Consider the following 19,271-nt stretch of genomic DNA (forward strand, 5'->3'; position numbering starts at 1 on the left):
GGAGCTAGCTAGCATTCTTTGTAGAGGACAGATGGATCCTAGAAAAAGACTCAGAATCCTTGTGGACTATTCCACCCTCCAAAATATCGTATTCCTTGTATGGAGAAGATGGGCATAAACAGGGCAGCTGTAATTGACAGGAAAAAAACACTCTACGGTGCCAAGAGAAAAAATGCAGGGAAGGAAAGAGATACGTGATTTTAATACTCAGTGCATTCAGAGACCCAGCCCTTCAGGGCACTGGCCAGTGAGCAAATTTGAGACGTACCAAACCAAAAGGCATTCCATTCAGAAACAAAGAAGAATCCTTACTGAGCAAAGCTCCAGACTCAAGAATCAGTAGGTCCATTGAGTGGTTACATGGGAGTTCACGCAGCCATTTCCTGAAGATTGAAGCAAGAATGTGGGTCTCCCAGGTCCTCAAAGTATTACTTAGTTATTATGCGCTTGTAGGCACCTATCTGTTTGGCTTCTGTTTCTCAAAGGGGAGTCTGAGGATTGCCTGTGATAAAATCATCTGAGGAACTTCTTTTTTTAAAAAGATTTATTTTTTATTTATTTTTCTTCCCCTGCCCCCGGTTGTCTGCCCTCTCTGTCCATTCACTGTGTGTTCTTTTGTGACCGCTCCTATCCTTATCAGCGGCACCAGGAATCTGTGTTTCTTTTTGTTGCGTCATCTTGTTGTGGCAGCTCTCCGTGGGTGCGGCACCATTCCTGGGCAGGCTGCACTTTCTTTCGCGCTGGGCGGCTCTCCTTACGGGGTGCACTCCTTGCGCATGGGGCTCCCCTACGCAGGGGACACCCCTGCGTGGCAGGGCACTCCTTGCGCACATCAGCACAGTGCATGGGCCAGCTCCGCAAGGGTCAAGGGGGCCCGGAGTTTGAATTGCGGACCTCCCATGTGGTAGACGGACGCCCTAACCACTGGGCCAAGTCCGCTTCCCTGAGGAACTTCTTCAGCAGATTCCTACTACCCATCGTCACCACCACTAGTACTGTACAAGAATCTCTGGAGCTGGAGCCCAGGAATCTTCATTTTTAAAAGATTTCTTTTTATTTATTTCTCTCCCCTTCCCCCTGCCCCTCTCCCCCCAGCCCATTGTCTGCTCTCTTGTGTCCATTCGCTGTGTTCTTCTGTGTCCGTTTGCATTCTCAGTGGCCTGGGAATGTGTGTCTCTTTTTGTTGTGTCATCTTGCTGCGTCATCTCTCCATGTGTGCAGGGCCACTCCTGGGCAGGCTGCACCTCTTCACACAGGGTGGCTTCCCTTGCAGGGCACACTTCTTGGGCTTGGGGCTTCCCTACGTGGAGGGCACCCTTGTGTGTGGCATGCACTACATGTGGGCCAGCTCACCACATGGGTCAGGAGGCCCTGGGTTTGAACCCTGGACCTCCTACATGGTGGGCAGATGCTCTATCCGTTGAGCCACATCCACTTCCCTCAGGAATCTTCTTGTTGAATAAACCCCCCAGAGGGTTCACATGTACTGTACAGTGTGAGCACCACTGTCCTGGACCGAACACCTCTAAAAGAACCTCTACAGCAAGACAGAAACCAGAAGAGAGGAGGAGCAGGGCTGGGAAGAGCCTAATCCTGTCCAGGTTAGGTGCTCTGGCAACTTGACACTAAAGGGCATTGCTCGAGTCTTGTGGGCTACACCGTCCACCACTAGGTCTTACAGTAAGTCAAGATCTGGGGGAGGCACTCTCACCAAAGCCCCCTCCTCCATATCTGGGGACTAGGGAGGGCTAGAGTTTCATTGAGGGCCTAGTGCAGGAATTACCCTGCAAATCTGACCAGACGTTAGTCCCCAGGTGTTTGCTTTTGAGCAGGTAGAAACTGCCAGCTCCCAAGTAATAAAGAGCCTTACAAAGTCTTCCCTAGAACCAGAAAGGGCACCAGCGCTCCTCCCTCAAAGAGTCGTTGGGGTGGAAGAGGTCTTGGTGGGTGAATCGGGATGTGCCAAGTGAGAGCCAGGGATTCCGAGGCTGAGTCCAGGAAGAGCATCAACAGAGCTCTTTTTAATGATTGAAAGAGGGCAGATACAAATAAATAAATAAATAAATAAAACAAATAAACAATAAAGAGGGCAGAGAGATTCTATTTAATGCTTTTTTAAAGCGCTCCGATTCTTTGCAAGATAGTTCCCTAAGAAAAGATCACTCTGCAGGGGCTATAGGTTGGGTCCATCTCTTGGATTCAGTATATCTGGGCACGTCAGGAAAACTGTAGGGCTGCAGGTCCCAGGAGTCTAGAGAAATAAGTAACCAGAGAGTCTTCTCAAGTGAGAATTCACTCTAAAGGGAGGGAATTGACGAGATCAAGCAATGAAGCTTCTCACTTGAATTTGGTAGCAAGTCTCTCAGTTTCAGCCCAATGAAGAGATTTGGGGGTTACTAGGAGGAGATGCTGTAAGCACAACTGAAAGAACTATTTTTTCCGGAACTGTTGAGACCCTTGGACACAAAAGGCACAGTTTCGATACCCAAGTGGAAAAATAAAACTCTAAATAGGATAAAAAGACGTTTGTCCCACTTTTCTATGCATAAAACCTAGTGTGAGCAGCAACAGAGCCCAGGAAACATGCCCATGTGATGGCACCCCGATAAAGCAGAGACTGTGCCTGGCAGATACGGGCGCCTGGTGGACCTGGAAGCTGAAGGGAGGGCTAGAGCGGTGGGAGAAGACAAAAGCAGCAGAGACAAGCAATAGTTCACTGGGCTGGATTATGAGTGTGCGCAAAACATCACTGAGACCTCCCAGAAATTCTTATCAAGACTTTTTGGGGATCAGAAGTCCTGCATTAGCAGGTGGGAGTAAGAGTAAGGAAAATACAGGTTGCAGAAAAGCATAACAGTTAGGGAATACTCGCTCTAGAATCATACCTCCTAAGTTCAAATTCTGGCATTATCATTTAACTAGCTGTGTGACTCTGGGCAACCAGCCACTCTGATTCAGTTTCTGTATCTGCAAAATGGAGGATGTAATAGTTTCTACCTCATATAATTGTTGTGAAGATTATATGAACTTAAAACACGAAAAGCCCTTAGAACAGTATTTGGTGTGCACAGACTAAACCCTCAAATAATATGGTACGTACTCAAATAATATGGGATGGATGGGTCATCTGCTCACAATGTTAAAAAATTAATAGGTGCATCAGCTTACCACAGACTGCCTCTTCATATCCCTCCAAATCTTATTCATTTCTATTCTCTTCAAGTTTTCTGTTGTATCTGATGATCCTTTCATCTTTTTTCAAAAACCCTTTAATTCAATCCATGTTTATAGAGTATTTACTATGTTCAATGTGCAAAATAGGGAGCTGGAGGGGATACAAAGATAATTAATAATTAATCAGTCCCTACTTACAGTCTAGGGTAAGGCAATAAAGGGAAAGCTTAATGTGAAACAGAAAAAGGTACTATGACAGTTCAAAAAGGGCAATAAAAAATCCAGTTGTGGCTTTTCAGTTATTCAAGAATAAGTAAGATATTAAAAATAAAACCTTTATTGAAATAATTGATAAACGGTAAATTTCACTCTTTGAAAGTATAAAATTCAGTGATTTCTAGTGCATTCACAGAATTGTGCAACTATAGCCACAATCAATTTTAGATCATTTCATCATTTTTCAAAAGAAACCATATATCCACTAGTAGTCATTCCCCATTTTCCCTCCCTTCAGACCCTGACAACCACTAGTCTACTTTCAGTTTCTGTGAATTTGCCTACGCTGGACAATTCATATAAATAGAATCAAACAATATGTGATCTTTTGTATTTGCCTTCTTTCACTTAAAATAATGTTTCTAAGGTTCATCTATGTTACAGCATGTACAGATACTGCATCCCTTTTATGGCTGACTAATATTTAATTGCATGAATATACTGCATTTTATTTACCCATTCACCAATTGATAGACATTTGCGTTATTTCCTTTTTTTGGTTATTATGAATAATGCTGTAATGCGTATGTACATACAAGTTCTTTTGGGACATACATTTTCAGTTCTCTTGAGTGTATACTCAGGAGTGGCATGTTCAACCTCTTGAGGAACTGCCAGGCTATTTCCCAAAGTGACTGCACCATTTTTACAATCCCACCAGCAATGTATGAGGGTTCTCATTTCTCCATTCTCAGCTATTGTCTGTCTTTTAAAATTTTATCCAAACTAGCAGGTGTGAAATGGTATTTCATTGTAGTTTTGATTTGTATTACTCTGATAGCTAATGATATTGAGGCATCTTTTCATATGCTGATTTATCATTTGTATATAAATACCCATTCAACTCCTTTGCCCATTGTTTAATTGGGTTATGTTTTTGTGGTTGAATTGTAAATGTATATATATTCTGGATATGATTATAAATATTTCCCCCATTCTGTGGATTGTCTTTTACCTTTATTGATAATGTCATTTGAAGCACAAAAGTTTTAAATTTTGGTGAAGTTCAATTTATCTGTTTTCATTTGTTGCTTGTGCTTTCAGTATCATATCTAAGAAACTTTTGCTTAACACAAGTTACAAAGATTTACCCCTGTATTTTCTTCTATAGGTTTTATAGCTTTAGCCCTTATATTTAGGTCTATGATCCATTTGGAGTTAAATTTTGTATATGGTGTGAGGAAGGGGTCCAACTTCATTCTTTCGCATGTGGATATTCAGTTTTCCCAGAACCATTTGTTGAAAATACCAAGAATAGGTCAGATTTAAAAGAACAACATGAACAAAGACAAAGAGGCATGAGCTCATGGAATGCAGAAATAGCAACTAATTCAGTTTGACTAGAGGATAGAACAAGTAGGGATGTTTAATGGGAAATAAGGTTGGAAAGGTATGTAGGGTCAGATTATGGAGGGTCTTGGAGGCCAGGAGATGGAGAACTTTGGAAAATTCTAGAGCAGAAGGATGACATGAGAATCAGGCTTTCAGAAGATTGATCTGGATGCAAAATATATGCTGAATTGGAGTGAGGCAAAGACTATAAATAAATGGGCCAATTAGTTGGGATTCTGCAGTGGTCTAGGTCAGAGGCCAAAACTTAGGCAGTGACAGTGGGAATAGAAAAGAGGGAATCAGTATGTACAGAAATATTTTTATATTTATATTTAAACACAGGTCTTGATAACTGATTGGATGGTGAGAATGGATTGGGAGAGAGTTGGGAAAATAATGTTTCCATTAACAAGAGAAGTAGCTAGTCAAGGAAGATGAGTTAGGTTTTAAACAGGCTGTCTTTAGAATTCTGATGAAACATTCCCTGTAGAGGAGTCTAGCGTCCATTTGGAAATGCAGTTCTGGAACTCAAGCCTGGAGGTAAAGATTTGGGAGACACTGGAGGTAAAGATTTGCGGTTCTGGAACTCAAGCATGGAGGTAAAGATTTGGGAGACACTGGGATATAAATCATGGGTATGGATGACAGGCTTTCTCCTATTCCTCTGTCTCTCTAAATAGCTTCTCTTTCTGACTTTCCTTAGATGGCATTTCCTCCTACTCACATCCACTAAATGTGTGTGCCTTCATTCCTCCATTCAACAAATATTTACTAATAATAAATATTTACTCTCCTCAGGCACTGTTCAAGGTACCAATAATGTTTGGTAAAAAAACATTTTTGGTAAAAAAATCTGTTGTAATGGAGCTTCCATTCTAATGGGAGAAGGCAAACAGTGAACAAAGACGTAAAACATATAATGTTCTGATAATGAAAAGTGCCATGGAGAAAAATAAATCAGAGATGGGATGGGGGTGGGATGCAATTTTAGTAGGATGAGCAAGGGAAGCCTCAAGGAGACTGACATTTCATAAAAGGTTTGATGTAGGCAAGAGAGCAAACTACATGAGATATCTGAGTAAGAATCATTCAACGCAGAGAAAACAGCCAGTGCGATGACCCGGAAGTTGGAGAGTGCAGGATGTGTTTGAGAAACAACAGGGAGCCCAGTATGGGGGGAGTAGGATAAGTGAGGGGAGAGTAGTAAGAGATTAAAAAAGAGGCATAACTGGGAAACCAGACTGTGTAGGATCTTATAAACCACTGTAAGGATGTGGCTTCTATCTGCATGAGACAGGAAAGCATTAGAGGATTTGAGGCAGAAAAGAGGCAAATTTGATTTATATTTTGAAGAGATCTTTAAATAGACCAATCATTTTGAGAATATAATGTGGGAGAATAAGTGTGGAAGCAAGGAGATCAGTTAGCAGACTTTTATAATAATTCAGACAAGAACGGAAGTAGTCTAATTCAGCTTAGACCAAGAAGGTGGTGAGAGCTGGCTGGATTCTGGATATATATTGAGCTGGCAGGATTTGATAATATATTGAAAAGTAGAGTGTGATAGAAAGAGAGGAATCAAGCATGACTCCAAGATTTTTGTTTGAGCAACTCAAAGGAGGAATTGTCCTTTGCTTAGATGGAAAAGAGTACAGAAGGAGCAGACTTGGGGTACAGGTGGGGGGAAGGGAAGAGATCAGGAGTTCAGTTTTGGATATAAGTTTGAAATGCCTATTAAGCATTACAGTGGAGATGCAAAGAAAGTAGTTGAATATGCAAGGCTGGGGTTCAAGAAAAGGTCTGAGAATAGTTGGGAGTGTCCAGGTAAATCATGAGCTCTTGGAATGGCACCGAATATCAGCAACTGTACATGGTCACGGGGTGTGGAAAGCCTGGCCTCATCTAGGAGCATGCTGATTGTGCCATGCTCTATAGAGTTGCCTCCACATGTTAAACAAATTCTATATCTTCTATCATTTATTAGCATATTTCTTTAATTGTATGACTTCCCTAGGTGGCACCCATAGAAACATTTAAATTTTTCTTATTTGGCTTTCTTTGTACCTTCTCACATCCCACATTCACTGCGTTTATTTATTTATTTATTTGTTTGTTTATTTATTTATTTATTTATTTCTCCCACCCCTCATTATTTCTGTACTTGCTGTGTCTGTTCGTCTTCCTTGCTTCTTTAGGAGGCATCAGGAACTGATATGGGAGGGAGGTGCCTAATCGTTTGATTGAGCCACCTCCATTCCCTGCTTTGTTTTGTCTCTCATTATGCTTTTTCTTTTTATGTCTCTTGTTGCAACAGCTCGTGGCGCCTGCCCATCATCTTCTTTAGGAGGTACTGGAAACCAAACCTGGTACCTCCTATGTGGTAGGTGGGAACTCAATCGTTTGAGCCACATCTGCTTCCCCACTGTGTTTCTTTTTTTTTTTTTAAGATTTTTTTAAAAATTTATTTCTCTCCCCTTCCCCCGCCCCCCAGTTGCCTGCTCTCTGTGTCCATTTGCTGTGTGTTCTTCTGTGTCCGCTTGTATTCTTGTCAGCGGCATGGGGAATCTGTGTCTCTTTTTGTTGTGTCATCTTGCTGTGTCAGCTCTCTGTGTGTGTGACACCATTCCTGGGTAGGCTGCACTTTTTTGTGCAGGGTGGCTCTCCTTACAGGGCGCACTCCTTGTGCATGGGGCTCCCCTATGTGGGGGACACCCCTGCATGGCACGGTACTCCTTGCGCATATCAGCACTGCCTGTGGGCCAGCTCACCACATGGGTCAGAAGGCCCTGGGTTTGAACCCTGGTCCTCCCATGTGGTAGGTGGATGCTCGACCCATTGAGCCAAGTCCGCTTCCCCCAATGTGTTTCTGTAATCCTGTTTATATTTATTCCCCAAAAGGACATCAAACCATTGTCTCATTAACCAAAGACAGGATTCTTCTCCCTTGGTGTTTAGCAAAAAGTGACACGTCTTTTCCTAATCCTGGATATTTTGGATATGAATAAACCAGCCACAAGTTTCAGATACATCTGCAAATAACTTACTTTATGGGTATGTTGTCCAAATGGCCTAATGTCTTGTCCTATGTTCCCTTAAATCTGATTGATGAATCAATTGGACTAGACCAGTGCATCATACAAATATTTACATATTGTAGCATCCTCTAGGAAAGATATATATGCTACGTACAATACGTGCTACATATTGTAGCATCCTCTAGGATCTTTACCCATCACTCCCTGTGATGCCAATTTAGTATCCTCTCCCAAAAATTGTCTTCACCCAGGCTTATGGCAAAGCTTTCTCCTTTGTTATTCATTTTCTCTTTTTTTGCAGCTCCAAGAATATTTATTACAATGCTCTTTATCATAATGAAAAATGGAAACATCACATTAACAATAGGACATTCGTTGAAGAAATTCTGGCCCATTTTTGCAGTCAAATGCTATTACAAATGATTTTTGAAGAAAAGTATTTATAGACATGGAAAGATACTAACAAAACAATATTAAGTGAAAAATGTAGGTTATAAAATAGAAATTATGCTATGCTCCCACTCTTACATATTTAAATAGAATGCATAGAAAATGATCATTAGAACAGTACTGCCCAACAGAAGTATTATGCAAACCACCTATGTAATTTTACATTAAAAAAAATTTTTTTAAAGATTTATTTTTTCTCTCTCCCCTTCCCTGCTCACCCCTCTTCCAGTTGACTGCTCTCTGTGTCCATTCACTGTGTTCTTCTGTGTTCGCTTATATCCTTGTCAGCAGCACCAGGAATTGTGTCTCTTTTTGTGGCGTCATCTTGCTATGTCAACTCTCCATGTGTGCGGTGCCACTCCTGGGTAGGCTGCAATTTTTTTGCACTGGGTGGCTCTCCTTATGGGGACACATCTTGTGTGTGGGGCTCCCCTACACGGGGGACACTCCGGCGTGGCATGGCACTGCTTGCGCACATCAGCACTGCGCATGGTCCAGCTCATCAAATGGGTCAGGAGGCCCTGGGTTTGAACCCTGGACCTCACATGTGGTAGGCGGATGCTCTATCTGTTGAGCCAAATCTGCTTCCCTAATTTTATATTTTTAGTAACCATATTAAAAAGGTAAAAAGAAGCTGATAAAGTTAATTTTAATATTTTATTTAGCCAATATATACAAAATATAATTTCAACATGTAATCAATACAACAGCTAGCATGATTTTATATCCTTTATTTTCATAATTAATCTTTAGATTCTGATGTGTGTTTTCCCCTACAGCCCATCTCAAGTTGGACTAGCCACATTCCAAGTGTTCAGTAGCCACATGTGACTAGGGGGCTACTGATTTGAACAGCACAGATCTGCAACTGTATTCACCAAGATTTTAAGAGCAGTTGGAACAATCAGTGTCCTTTATATTCTTTCAGCTATTTTGTGTTTTCTGGGGTAATCATGTATTACTTTTTTGTGTGTGTCATTTGGTGGTTGTTTTCTTTTCTTTTCTTTCCCAATAATGTCTACCTATGGAATGGCAATTACCCTCTCTCTGGCATGGTAAGAGTTTCAAATCTCTGAAAGCGATTCCTAACATAAATATTGCCCTTCTGATTCAAAGCCAGCTTGGATTTTTTTCTCTGAGGCAGAAGACTAACTTCTCTGATACCAGTCTTTAAGGATCAGAAATCTATTTCCACACCTATAAAGTTTTGGCAAGTGTGATTTCATTTCACTTATTCCAAATGATTCAAATTCCAATTTTGCTGGTACCAGTTCTCCCAGGAGTGTAGTGTTTCCTTTTATTTGACTTAATTTTGTCTTCCAAGCTTTAAAAAGTAGGCCTTAGCTTTGCTAGACACTGTAGTCTTTCATGATTTTCTAAAATTCTATTACATCTCTTTCAGAAGTTTTTCCACATGAGAAAGTTTTCATCTTTTTCATCTTCTTTCAGATGGCAGTTTGTTTGTATTTGTCTTCAAACCTCCCCACGTTTTAGGTGTTGTGTGTGTGTTTTATGAAGAGAGGAGTCAGCCAAGACATTTTGGCTCTGACAAACTTGCTCAGAATTTTCCTTTCCAATCCTCTTTCTGATGATGCCCTGCATCTCACTGGCCTTTAGTACCTCAGGGGTATATCAGCTTTCATGGAACAATACATAGTGATCCTCAGGTTACTTCCTTACATTACAATATAAAAAGAAAGATAATACAGAATATATTTTGATTAATTTTCAAATGCCCACACCGAGGTCCATCCTCCAAATCTTTGGAACTCTAGATTATGTATGTATATATGTATGTATGTATATATTTAACATTTATTTTGAAATAACTATAGATTTACCAAATAAATATACAAGGAAATCCCATAGGCCCTTTCCCCAGGCTCCCCAGAGGTTAGCATCTTACCCAACTATAGTACAATATCCAAACCAAGAAACTGACATTGGTACAACCTATAAAGCTTATTCAGAGTTCACCAGTTTTACATGCACTTGTGTGTGTGCTTGTGTGTAGCTTGATGCAATTTTGTCACTAGTGTAGCCTTGCATAACCACCACCAACAATCAAGATACTCAACTGAACCATCTCCACAAAACTCCCTCTATTCCCCTTTCTAGCCACACCTATGCTCTCCCCTCGCCATCCCTAGCCCCCGGCAACCATGACTCTGCTCTCCATCTCTATAATTATGTCATTTCATGATTGTTACATACATGGAATGGTGCAGGATGTATCCTTTTGAGATTGTTTTTTTGTCATATCAATAATTCCCTCCTTTATATTGCTGTGTAGTATTTCATGGGTATGAATGGACCACAGGTTAACCATTCACCCTTTGAAGGACACTTGGGTGGCTTTGAGTTTGGAGCTGCTACTAATAAAGCTGCCATGAGCATTCAAGTACCAGTTCCCGAGTGAAAATAAGTCTTCATTTCTCAGGGATAAATGCCCAAGAGCGCAATTGCTGAGTCATATGGCAAGTCCATTTTTTTGTTTTAAAAGGAAAGCCAAGCTATTTTCCTGATTCAGATTATTTATTTTTAGAATTTAGTTATGACTCAGTCCCTGGAGAGAGAGTATGCCGTTTACCTCTTCCTGAGTAGAGAACCATCCTCAGAGGTCGTGGAGTCAGACCAACCTGGGTTCAAATCCTGCGTCAAACACTTGTCAGCAGGGTGGTATTGAACTTTTTTGAGTCTCGGACTCCTTCTTTGCAAAATAGGGATAATAATACCTGAGACAGTAAGGATTTAACAAGGTGAACATGTAGCACATTGACAGTAGAGAATCTGGTACACAATAGTGAGTTAATGTTAGCTCTCTTCCCACCTATACCAAAAGAATGATGAAATGTACTCCAAATTTTTATAGGGTATTTGAAATTTTAACTGATTTTCAAAATCCAAAGAAATCATATTTTTGTATGTATTTTTTTTCTAAATAATCTTTAGTAGATTAGTTATGCATGACATTTTCTTGGCAAAACCATTTTCCCTTTCTTCCAATCAGTTATATTTCCTTAAGTAATCCTTACAACTATTGGAAGCAGAAGTGAATTGGTGCCTCTCCATTTATACTCTTAGTTTGTCTCTCTTTTAGGTCAGTGAACAATTTCCTGATGACTGGTCCAAAGGTAAGAAAAAACTTCCTTTAATCTCCTTGGATTTCACTAATCTTAGCTTTTTGACCAAAGTCTATACATGTTCATTTCTTTTCATTGTATCCACATTTTATTATGCCATATACAGTAGAGATAGAAAAACTGGCACAAAGAGGGCTGGGGATAAACCCAAAATCACCCAGCAAACTAGCTTCAAAGCCAAGACAAGAATTCAGGAGTACTGAATCTGAATTTATGGACAGAATTTCCAAAGCCAGGAAAGTCAATAACCTTTCACAGGTATCAGGTTGCAGTCACATGTCCTTCTCAGTACAGTGGCCAGGTGCAATTTCTCATCGTTAAAAGGCTGGAATGTACTGCATGATCTCTAAGGGTCGTTTCTAGCTCCAAAATGTTATTTTCTAAGATAGTGCTGGGATGAGAAGAGCTGAAATTTCATAAACTGTGGGATTTGGACTAATTTTGGAGAGAATAAATAATGAATAAAAGCATGGCCTCTAGAGTCTGATGAGGCTGAGTTTCATTCCTAGTTCTGCCATTTGCTAGCTGTGAGACATGAGCAAATTACATGCCTTCTGAGTCTCGGTTTCCTTATCTATAAAATGGTAGCTATTTTGTAGGGTTGTTTTGATCTTGCCAGAGACAGCATATTTAAAGTGCTTACTCTGTCATTGTTTTGGAGAGGTGGAGGAGTGGGCAGGAAGGAAGGTGCTTGGTCACTTTAGGACAAATGCCCCCCATGTTCAGCCACCTTGCGTCTGGATTTTGACTTCTGTGTGCCTACAGGCTTACCTGATCTACTCCAGCAGTGTGGCAGCTGGGGCCCAGAGTGGTATTGAAGAATGCAAATACCAGTTTGCCTGGGACCGCTGGAACTGCCCCGAGAGAGCCCTGCAGCTGTCCAGCCATGGCGGGCTTCGCAGCGGTAAGGAAAGGCTCCACCACAGCTCCCCGGACCCCCTGGCCACAGGTTAGAGCCCCACTCTCCAGGGATAGCCCCCTGCCTCCTCTAAACTCTTATTCCCCACCTATTCTCTTCTTTCAGGCCAACTCTCTCTTCAGGAACTTCTCTTTTCCTCTTCCTCCTCCCCTTTCCTACCTATTAATTTTTCCTTTCTTCTCCAACACCCTCATAGCTCAACAATGGACCTTGCCTTACTCCCAGTCCATGACCTCCCACTTGGCTAAGTTTCCCTCCTAGTGTGAATAACATCATGGGGCCCGGGGGAGATCATAATTCCTCATGCCTCTTCGTCCCTTTCCCCTTTCGGTAGGCTCAGTAGAGAGGTACTGGGTTCGTGGGAACTAACTTAGAGACCAAATCCCCATGGAGAAGAGAATGAGTGGCCAGGAAATTAAAGAGCTGCCTTTCAGAAATTCTTTTCAGTTCAAACTGAGGCATGTCTCCTAGACTCCAATATTCCACGAGGAAGTGGAGATGGGGTCTTTACACCTGGCCCTCAGATGCATCCCCACCCCCGTTTCTTCCTTGGGCTTTTCCCACCTAAACCCTTTATGACCAGATGTGTCAACAATCAGGCCCCCCAGTCATAAAATGCTTAACTTGAAAAGATAGGAAGGCAGAAGAGTGGGGCTGCGGCCAGGGCTGGACAAGATCCTGGAAAAAGGTAAGGTACATTATAAAGACGGAGAAATAAGATGAAACTGGGAAAGGAAGAGTATGACTCTAAGAGGAAAGTAGCACGGCTGGCATTTCTTCAGACTGCAGTCCCTCCCTCTAACTCTGCCACTTTTGGGTTCCTGACAGCGAACCGGGAGACAGCGTTTGTCCACGCCATCAGTTCTGCTGGGGTCATGTACACCCTGACTAGAAACTGCAGCCTTGGGGATTTTGACAACTGCGGCTGTGATGACTCCCGCAATGGGCAGCTGGGTGAGTAGGGATGTTGGGGTGGGTAGGGCAGGCCAGTAAGTTCACTTAAGAATGAAAATCTTGATAGGGAGCTTAGTGGGGTGAGGATAGAAAACCTAGAGACTTGGGTTCTAAGTCTGAGGGAAATACTGCTGAAGGTGGGCGAACCCTACAGCGATAAACCAGCCTGAACGTAGCTTGGGGCCCTTCTTCTGGCACTGAGGGGTTTCCTGAGCTTAAACGTTGTTAAAATAAAGGAGCAACACTCCCCGCTGCCTCTATCCTCTCTGCCTTCTCTCAAACAGAGGAGCTCCCTTCCATGCTGCCTGTCCCGGTCTCCTTTCCACTCTTTGCCTTCACTGCCATCTCTAGCTCTCTGCCTTTCCTCTCAACTTCCAACTTCATTGGTCCATGTTATTTCAACTGCGTCTCTCTCTCCCCTTCAATGCTCGCGCTTCCTCCACCTGTCTGCCGCGGCTTTGTTCCTTCTGCGTCTCAAACTCCGGGCACCTTGCAGAGAATTCACGCGGCAACAACTTACGTCATGGAGCTCTGAGCAGGGGATTGGCTGAGACTGGAAGAGCGAGCGCAAAAATGGCAAAATAAAATCTAGGCTGAAACTAATCCGGATTCAGGACACTAGGCCAACCTTAATCCTTCCCCCATCCTGGAACCCTCAGACCCAGTTAGACACAGCAGCCCACTAAACTCCGTGCCCGCCTGTTCAGTGGCATTTCCTCCCCCTGCGCTTTTCCAGGGGGCCAAGGTTGGCTGTGGGGAGGCTGCAGTGACAACGTGGGCTTCGGAGAGGCAATTTCCAAGCAATTCGTCGATGCCCTGGAGACAGGACAGGATGCCCGGGCAGCCATGAACCTGCACAACAACGAGGCGGGCCGCAAGGTGAGCTTCCCAGCCCCTATAGGCGGCTGGCTCCCTCCCCTACCACCTCTAGGCGCAGACAACTTCGGTTCATTTAAGAGATTGGAAAATCGAGGTACCAGGCGGGCTGGTCCAGTGAACTAGCAAGACGCCTCGCAGCCCCTCAGGGCAGGCTAGCCACGTGCCTATTTCCTAATGCCTGGCCGCCTCACTCCTAGCTCTCTCTCCAGGCGGTGAAGGGCACCATGAAACGCACGTGCAAGTGTCACGGCGTGTCCGGCAGCTGCACCACGCAGACCTGCTGGCTGCAGCTGCCCGAGTTCCGCGAGGTGGGCGCGCACCTGAAGGAGAAGTACCACGCAGCGCTCAAGGTGGACCTGCTGCAGGGTGCCGGCAACAGCGCTGCCGGCCGCGGCGCCATCGCCGACACCTTCCGCTCCATCTCCACTCGGGAGCTGGTGCACCTGGAGGACTCCCCGGACTACTGCCTGGAGAACAAAACGCTAGGGCTGCTGGGCACGGAAGGCCGAGAGTGCCTGCGGCGTGGGCGGGCCCTGGGCCGCTGGGAGCGCCGCAGCTGCCGCCGGCTCTGCGGGGACTGCGGGCTGGCGGTGGAGGAGCGCCGCGCGGAGACCGTGTCCAGCTGCAACTGCAAGTTCCACTGGTGCTGCGCGGTCCGCTGCGAGCAGTGCCGCCGGCGGGTCACCAAGTACTTCTGTAGCCGCGCCGAGCGGCCGCGGGGGGGCGCTACGCACAAACCCGGCAGAAAGCCCTAAGGTCTCTCCTTCCTCCTTACCTCATTTGTCCTTGGCTTCTTGTAGAACCCCGGTATTAGAGGAACCTAGGGGACGGGGGACCCCACTCTCAAGCCCACAGATCCTGACAGGGAGAGCCTTTGCTTGGCAATCTCTCGGGAGCTTCCCACTTTCCAACCTGTTCCCCCACTTCCTCCGTGCTCTGCAGGAGTTCAGTCTGAACAGTCCTCCGACTCCTCCCTTAGGCCTGAGCACTCTCTGTTCTATGACCTTTGGACTAGGATGAGAATGGGCATCCCTCCTCTCCCGCTGTGAGCTGCCCACGGTCTGATTTAGCCTATCAAATCTTAGGAACTGGAAGAACCTTCTTAGATATTCAGGGCCCAGGTCTAACCATGGCTTTTCTCTGTCACCCATTTTTTTGCCCCCATTTTCTGCCGCCAGGTCTTCACCTTTTCCTTCATGCTGGTCTTCTGATTCCTTGCTGTCAGCATAGACTCCCCAGGATTTTCTAGAGCTCTCGCTCTTCTTTTCACATTCTTTTCTTGCCCTGAAGAAACTGAGAAAACTGGCCTTGGAAAAAAGCATGTCTTTGGTTAGTTCCTAGAGGCAGGGGCTGAAGATGGAAGAGGTGGGAACCCTATAGTGCTGACTTGCTAAAAAACCAAGGGGGCTAACTCATCCTTGCGACACCCTCTTTGACCACATCCTCAATGGAGGTTTTCAGTGGGGCAGTGACATTCCTAGACAATCACCCAAGATACCCCAGACACATAACCCAAAAATATCTAGGAACTTTATAAGTCATTTCCCCCCTTTTCTACCCCTTGAAGTTACCTTCTGCCTGCTAGTTCCTCCTAGCAACCATCTTTACCTCTTCTCCTTCCCCCAAAGGAGCCAAGACTGAGCTAAATAAAGCCAATTTCCCATTCAGACCCTGGTCTGCACCTCTAAAGGAGGGTCTTAAGGAAGGAGATGCTGGGACTCTTCCTCTTCACTAACCTGGTTTGAGAACAGGCAGGATTCAGGGCATTGGATACCTTGCTTCAATAAGTAAACTTCCTGCAATGAAACTGTTGCTAATAGGAAGTTCAGCACCTTGAACTTTAATTTATTGCTGTCAGTGTGATGTGTACCTGGTTTCCCAGGTACTGAATTTATTTGGGGAGATATTTAGGGTGTGTGCATGTGTGTAGGATATGACCGCTAAGCCCTCTCCTCCCTCTTGCCTTGCCAGGATACCATATTCCTAGAGCTTCACTTTCCCAGTGGCTTAAGTATTTATCCTGACTTAACTGAGGATCACTCTAACAATGACAAGGATTACTAAATCATCCACATAAATCTTGCACTAATATATTACTCGTAACTTGTGGCTCAGATGCTAGACACTGTCACCCCACCCAGAGGAGGGGAAGGCACAAAGGCAGTGTGGCTCCAAGTTGGTAACAAGGGCCAAGGCTCTAATGGCCAAACTGTTAAGAGTGGAAGGGCTCCAAATCAAGACAATAGCCAGACCAAACTCCCCCTTACCCCCCACCCCACCAACACTTTCTGTTCCTAAAACTGAGGTGAGAACTCCCCTTTCTTTCTTACAGGGGACAGACCTCACCTCCCTTTAGGGTCTCCTAGGGCTTCATATCCAGTTCCATCAGCAAAAATCTCACTGATCCTTTCCTTGGCTTTTATCTGGGCCTTTCAAATCTCCCAACTCACTCTTCTCCCCTGATCAAGCAGCAGCATATCCTAACTCACCTGTCCCACTTGGCAGAATTACTTGATAGTGTACAAGAACAAAGTTCCCCCAAGCATTGAGGAGCAGAAAATATAAAATTAAAACATTGTAAAGTAAAGCTACATTCTTCAGGAGGTCTCTCTGGATGAAGACAGGAGAACTATTGTACTTCATAACTGATAACTCCAGGACGGTACTCTACACATGCCACACTGCCACTAGGCTTTTCCATTGGTTATTGTTTTGCATCTCCAAACAGTTATGATTGATACCAGATTCATTCAAGGTCTATAAAGAAAATATTACTGAGCTATCTTAGATCTGTTTTGCTTTTTCTCCTCTTGGATTATTCATTCATTCACTTGTTCATTCAACAAACACAGCATGGAAATACAGTAATGAATGACACACCAACATGGTCCCTTTATTTATAGAGTTTAGGCTCTTGTTCTTATACTCAATCACCAGGGTTCAGCATTCCCCTTTACAAATGTGGACAACTCCAGAACTGTTGCTTGGGAAGACACTCGAGGTCAGCTGTCACACCTTGTTTTCTATAGATTTAAACTGATGTCGAGAAAGAGGACTGATTTGTACCATCAACAAGTAAGTTACTGTGGGGGGAGTACTAGAATCCAGGACCCCTCCCTCTTCTCATGTGCTTTTTAGGAGCCCACCTGTCTCAACTAAAGACAGAGGGAGGTCCTGAGAAGTGACAAGGACAGTGGTTGCGGTGGGCAAACACTGTCTCCTTCCTCTCCCTGGCCTGTGAGCCAACACACAGGCAGGCCTTTCTTTTCTTGAAAAGCATCCCAGCCTCGACTGGCCTTAGCAGCAGGTGAGGGCCGAGACAGAGACAGGGTCGTCCCCCGCGCTGGCGGTGCTGGTGGTGGCGGGAGGGGAGGGCAGGCCAGGGCACTCGCCTATTGTGGGTCTGGATTGGATGCTTCCACTCATTCATTTCCTTTTAATTAACCTGCATTCCTGGAGGAGAAATATTTATGTTGGCTCCCATAGAGGCAATCCTCAGACTGGAAAGAAGGGGGAAGAAAGCCTGTCTTAGCAAAACAATATCTCTAAAGGGCTCAAGAAGAGAAAATAAGGGAACAAAATGCCATTAAAATAGCCTTCTACCCCCACTGGAGTCAATGAAAACTTCATTTCACATGCTAATCCCCCACTCCGCCCCCTTCTCTTCTCACAACACCTTTTCCGAAAGTGTTTGGGAAAAGTCTTCGCAGTCAGTACACAGCTCCCTGCAGCTCAGACTTCTCCTTGTGTTAGTTCAGGGCCCCAAGTGGGGCTCTCGCTCCAGCAGCGGCTTTTTTCTCCCCCCCTTTAATTTAAACAAAGACTTCGGAGTTCATCAACCTCCCACTGAAATTCACAGCTGCTGAACAAACTAATCCCCTCTCCCGGCCTTTCTTCCCTTCAATGGGCTCTTGGCTTCAAAGACACTTTGGGAAAGGACTTTGCTGGGGCTCACACTGCTTCATCAATAGAAGTTAGTGCAAGTATTATCTGAAGAGCAAGTGGCTTTACAAACAAATACTGCCTAACAATCCCTCCCTCCCAAACACACACATCCAGCCTGCAGACATGAGGGGATCTACAACAGGATTAGGGCTAGTACCCCCTGGCTTCACACCCAGTCCCTTTGTGCAGCTGAGCTCAGTCTTGAAGTGGTGTGGGGAAAACCCTGGAGCTGAGACAGCAACACGGATACAGATACACACACACACACACACACACACAGCAGACTGGCCACAAATGCTGCAAGGAGAGAGTTGGTAGTCTAATTCAGAGGGAACTGGACGTCCTCCTTTCCTCAATTCTCTTGACTCCCTACCTCTCCCAAAGCCTCTCCGCTGCATTATTAGGGTACAGAGAGGAAGAACAAAGAGGACTGGAAAGCAAGGTAATGGCAAAAGACAACCTAGAGGAGAAAATGATTGAGAGATGACTGAAGAAGCCAAATCTAAGCAGCTTTATTGTACCCCTAAGTACATCAGTGCATCAAACGCAGTGTCCATCCACAAAAGTGCAGTCAGAGAAAGCAGCTAAGACGTGTGGTGGCAGAGGGAGAGAAGGACCTGCAATCCTTGAGAAGCAGGACTAGAAGAGTCTTTTGGCAATATGGCTCCTGTTCCAGAATTAGGCTTATAATCACAGAAAGAACAGTCTAGGATCTTGGACTAGGGCCCAAATATAGGTAGAATCAGGCTATTCCCATGGGCTGTGGTCCCTCCACTCCTATCTCATAGCCTAAGACAGTTTCTAGCAAAAGGTAGTACACCCTTACACCTAACCGAGCCACCCTTGAGACTAATGGCACACGAGCAGTTCTATTTTAAAAAGGCCAACGTTTCCTCTCTTGGTTCTGTTCAGCACCATCCCTCACATCCAAAGTGTGTTCAAAGTGAGAACAGCAGTCAACTCGGCCCCAGCCCCTGGGGTTACAGAGAGATATGGACCTGGAAACAGGAAGTCAGCAGCAGGAAGACGGTAAGGTCAGGCTCACAACCAGAGAAGGGGAAAAACAAAAGATGGATAGAGCAGAGGTAGAGTTGAAAGTAACCAACTCGTTCAGCCTCTCGGAAGCCTCTTTTTAAAAAATTTATATTTACACTTTATATACAT

General features: G+C 44.4%; 1 protein-coding gene across 1 annotated transcript; it reads left to right on the forward strand.

Annotated features, from left to right (window-relative positions):
- Positions 1 to 11,371: 11,371 nt before the first annotated feature.
- WNT8B (Wnt family member 8B) lies at positions 11,372 to 17,770 on the forward strand. Its single transcript, XM_004459181.4, has 5 exons — positions 11,372 to 11,401; positions 12,176 to 12,314; positions 13,158 to 13,283; positions 14,020 to 14,162; positions 14,372 to 17,770. Exons 1-5 carry the CDS (start codon positions 11,387 to 11,389, stop codon positions 14,915 to 14,917), a joined length of 969 nt encoding a protein of 322 aa, XP_004459238.3. The 5' UTR covers positions 11,372 to 11,386; the 3' UTR covers positions 14,918 to 17,770.
- Positions 17,771 to 19,271: the final 1,501 nt, after the last annotated feature.

Source organism: Dasypus novemcinctus, chromosome 6 (assembly GCF_030445035.2).
Source record: "Dasypus novemcinctus isolate mDasNov1 chromosome 6, mDasNov1.1.hap2, whole genome shotgun sequence".
Taxonomy (NCBI): Eukaryota; Metazoa; Chordata; class Mammalia; order Cingulata; family Dasypodidae; genus Dasypus; species Dasypus novemcinctus.

Coding starts and splice junctions, on each gene's coding strand:
- WNT8B (XM_004459181.4), top strand. Junction 13,284..14,019: donor CTCCCGCAATGGGCAGCTGG/GTGAGTAGGGAT, acceptor GCGCTTTTCCAG/GGGGCCAAGGTTGGCTGTGG. Junction 14,163..14,371: donor ACAACGAGGCGGGCCGCAAG/GTGAGCTTCCCA, acceptor CTCTCTCTCCAG/GCGGTGAAGGGCACCATGAA.